The sequence below is a fragment of the Penaeus monodon genome, chromosome 34 (assembly GCF_015228065.2).
Source record: "Penaeus monodon isolate SGIC_2016 chromosome 34, NSTDA_Pmon_1, whole genome shotgun sequence".
NCBI lineage: Eukaryota > Metazoa > Arthropoda > Malacostraca > Decapoda > Penaeidae > Penaeus > Penaeus monodon.
Window position 1 is genome coordinate 2307963 of NC_051419.1, and position 4218 is coordinate 2312180.

Below are 4218 nucleotides of genomic sequence, written 5' to 3' on the forward strand. Positions count from 1 at the left end.
TGTAGAGCATTAAATATCTAATATAAAGCCTTCCACGTCATGTAAAGCTGTAACTCATCACCCAAGAGAGAAAGTTATGGAACACTGGACACTAAAATCTTGAGATATGAACTTGACAGAAAACTGACAGCAACAGCAAGTGGAAAGGGTTGGGGCTCAACTGAATAGAGGCAGACAAGGAGCAAATATTACTTTTTTTAAGCTACTTCATACAAATGTTGGTCGACAGACATAATGATTTATATATTGCATTATGTTTGATTAGCTCATTTGGGGGCCCCTTTGGAAAAGCTTGGAGGCCATATCATACATCAAACACTTTTAAACAAGCAACATTCACTTCCATTTATTGTGCTCCAGCCCTGATCTATTTATTTGCATTCTCATTCTCAGATACAAGGGAGAAAATTTGTTAAAAGGCTATAATAAAGAAATAAAATAGATTTTACAGGTCGCACAAACCTCAACAATAATTTCAATGGCAATTTCACTTAATATCTAAGCAGGCTCTAAGGTTATCAATTCTAAGGCGTATCTCACAGGTATCGCATCACTGACAAATGGGAAATAAAGAACATAAGGCAAAACTTACTTTTGCGCCAATGTGGTATTTTCAAATAAGAACTGCACTACTTAATATATCTTGTGTTTTTAAGAACATGTCCAATTGGCCTCATCCAAGGTTACCCTGCCAAAATACCTGCCACATTCAAATCCATCTGCATCAACACACAGCCAGTGAGACCTTTTTCACCCCTTACTGCGGTTGTTTTGCTGTCATATGAAAAAAAATTCGCCCAAACTTAGCAATATACACGACATATATTTGTAAAAATACAAATTTGTTGGCCTTTACAGAAGCCACAGGAATATGTCGGGTTTAATTACTTACAAATGAAATCTTGAATTGTGATAAAACTGCAGCAAATTTGTCAGAGATAATGAAATATCGAATCCCTGCCGTCTTTAGCTTGTACGCTACAGCGGGTGCCTGGTGACTAGTGGCCCCAGTTATCGCTGACTAAGTTAGAGTGAATTTCTCTTTTAGGAAAGTTTAAACCCTAAAAAAAATGCTGATGCGCTCAAAGGCGAGTGTTGGAAAACGACTTTCTATTTGACCAGAGAAAAGAATGTCCAGTTCTCCAACACCCTCGGAAGCCTAAAGATAAGGGCTATCACAGACATGCCTTGTTAATTCTTTCTGAACTGAGAATTCACGTGAAACTAACTTGTTACTTACTTTTAAGCAACAAACTCAGACGATCGCCGGTCCACGCAGGAGTACCACCCGTTTTTGCTTTTTAAATACACATGTACCCTCTTGATATGAAAAAACTATTCCAAAGGAAACCTTTTAGTCTCTCTATAATTCTATACAATTATAAAATTGTAATTTATTATGTCTTTAATACATTTTGATATGTGTAAAAATTTATTTTCGTTTCTTCTCGCTGTTGGTGATCCTGGTAGAGGTAAACATTGAATAAAAGAACGCCGAGTTGCGCAAACGCGAATTCTAATATAATGCTAACTCTATTCTTTCGGTTTTCGGGCACTCTTTTCCCTTAAATCTTATCACTGAATATCTACAGTAACAATCTGCAAATCTTCAGCAAATGACAGCGGAGAATAAAGGCTCTAATATATGAAATATGCGAAATATTCCGACAACCAACAAGTGTCAACCTGGAGTGTCTGCCATTTTCAAATCATTTAACGTTTAAACACCCTGATTTACCTCCCATCTAGCCCAAGTCCCCACGACGATAGCAAATATCAGGGAAATCAGACTTAGAAGTCGTGAATTGTTATGGGCGGCGTTGTTGTGACGTCATGCTTCGGTGTGACGTCACGCGATCAGCTGTTGCTCCGAGGGACTCGTTAGCGTAAACAGGGGTCAGTGTGAGTCTGGCAGTGGGCGCGGGAGGTGCTGTTCGACGTCGCCAGTGATTTAGGCGTTTTGTCATGTGTCTTTCGATGGTTCGGTGATTCGAGGTTTGTGAGTGACGTCGGGGATTAGGTGGTGATTTGCGATCGGTGGAAAAGCGGGCGCGGAGTGTGGTCGTCGTTTCCGCGGAGTGTGCCCGGCGGAGGAGCCGAGTCTTCCCCATGTTGAGGAGCCTGAGGTCCCTGGACGAGAAGACGCGCCACTTTTTCCATTCCAGCTCGGAGTCGTACAAGCGGCCGCCCTACAGCAGCTTGGGGGCGGGCTCGGGCCAGGGCGCCACGTACGACTGGATTTTCCGGGGGTCGGGGGCGAATATGCCTCCTCTGGTGCGGCCTCACGACCCTTCTGCGGCGGCGGCGGCCTACCTGATGGGCTCTCCTGAGGGCGATGTGAAGACCAAGCTCAAGTGCGTGCTGGTGGGCGACGGCTCCGTGGGCAAGACCTCGCTCGTCGTCTCCTACACCACCAACGGCTACCCCACCGAATACGTGCCCACGGCCTTCGACAACTACAACGGTGAGTGGCACTGCGCTCGCGGGAGGCAGGGTTGGGGTCTCCCGGGGCTAGGGGCTCCTGGGGTAGACTTTTCTAAGGGCTGGGGGTCAAGGGGTCAACGGGGGTCTGGTATCATGGGGTCAGGGGAGACGTATCTAAGGGGGGCTCAGGAGGTCAGAGGGAAGTTTTCTAAGGACCTGGTGTGTAGGTATCAGGGCTCTAGTATCATGGGTTCAGGGGAGGGGTTTCTAAGGGTAAGGGACTCCAGGGGTAAGCCAGTTTTTTTTATAAGGGCTGGTGAAGCAAGGGGTCCGTGAGGTTTCTAAGCGATGGGTATCTAGGGGTCAAGGGGGAGGGGTTTCTAAGGGTTACCGTTTATAGGGATTAAGGAAAGGGTTTTTGAAAGGCTGCTGTCTCGTGGGACCACAGGGAAGGTTTCTAAGGGTTATAGTCTCTCGGGGTCAGGAGTTAAGTTTTTTAAGGGTATGGGGGTCTAGTGGGCTCAGGGGAAAGGGTTTTCTAAAGGCTACGGTCTCTAGGTCGACCAGGGCCAAGGAGGTTTTCGAAAGAGTGAATTCGATCAGCTGCTCCCTGGGAGTGGGTTTTGATCGTTGACCCCAGAGAGTGGGTTGTCTCGATTGCTTCCTGACACCGTGTTTTCTAATAAGTGTGGGGGAGGGGGGGGGAGGGCTCGGAGGGGATTCTGTTATTAGCTTCCTGGCTGTGTGTGTGTGTGTTTTCTCAAGTATGTTCTCTCAATTATTGTTTCTTGAGTTATTTTACCCCCCTCTCCCTCCCTTCGAGTGTGGGTTCCTGTGATTGCTTCTTGGCAGTCGGTTCGCTCCCCCCCCCCCTTAATCCCAGCCCGTGAGTTTTCTGAACTGAATGGCTTTTTATCACACAAGCTTTTCTAGGGAGTATAGTTCTAGTTGCACCTGGTACTGAATTATCTAGAGTGGTGGCGGATCTCGTAACCACTTCAGCGCCACGAGAGAACGTTTTCTAAGGGATTGGTTCTCGAGTGAGCTCCCTGGCTGTGGGTTTCGAAGGGTCGTCTCGCGCGAGTGGCTGTGGCTGTCCTTTTCACGCCCTCCGCTCGGACGGGAACCCAGGTCGTACGGTCGTGGTTCAGGGAATGGAGCTTGAGTGAAAGTCAGGCTCATTGATAAGAATGTGAATGAAGAATATTGTTTCTTGGTATTTAGGAACCAGGAAGACGCGCGCATATGCACACACGCGCGCGCATAGAGATTGGTTTAGTTTCAGACTAAACTTATCTGTAGATTATGATATACTGATAGCAATTATATGGCTGGTTTAGTGTTAGAAACAAACTAGAGCATTCTTCTCGCTTTATGGAAGTTTAATTGATTGTTTAATGCGCTACTGTCACCTGGAAAGAATTCACACATAAAACAATATCCGACAACGATATTGCAGGACATTATATAACGCCAGGAATGAGTGATGAACGCCGTAGAATAAACCCGTACTTGTTAAAGGATAAGAGAGAGAGAAGGACCCGAGATAAGAAAGCTATTTATTGAAGTGGATTTCTAAACGGTTCGCTCTCCAGCTTTCAACCCAAGATTAAAAAAAGAAAGAAAATTACTCTTCTTAACTCAGTCGTCTCGCACCGCCTTGCTTTCCCGGAATCAATGGCGTAGTGTTGCTGTACACCCACGCCGCTCACCTGACCTTATCTGACCTTTTGGCGGGGCTCTCGGTAACCTTTCTTCCTCCTCTTCTTCTGCCGGGTGATGACGGGGTTAGTC

The 4218-nt window shown here is 46.1% G+C and overlaps 2 protein-coding genes across 2 annotated transcripts in view; one reads left to right on the forward strand and one right to left on the reverse strand.

Annotated features, from left to right (window-relative positions):
- LOC119594518 (adipocyte plasma membrane-associated protein-like) overlaps nucleotides 1-1364 on the reverse strand; it is a gene marked incomplete in the record, with an annotated part of 13622 nt that extends 12258 nt beyond the window's left edge. The window contains 1 exon segment of the mRNA XM_037943549.1: nucleotides 1241-1364.
- A 520-nt stretch (nucleotides 1365-1884) lies between these two features.
- The window catches only part of LOC119594505 (cell division control protein 42 homolog), a 178192-nt gene continuing 175858 nt past the window's right edge, over nucleotides 1885-4218 (forward strand). Inside the window, exon 1 of the mRNA XM_037943534.1 lies at nucleotides 1885-2464. Coding sequence (XP_037799462.1) covers nucleotides 2110-2464 — 355 coding nt within the window. The 5' untranslated portion in view covers nucleotides 1885-2109. The remainder of the gene's footprint in view (nucleotides 2465-4218) is intronic.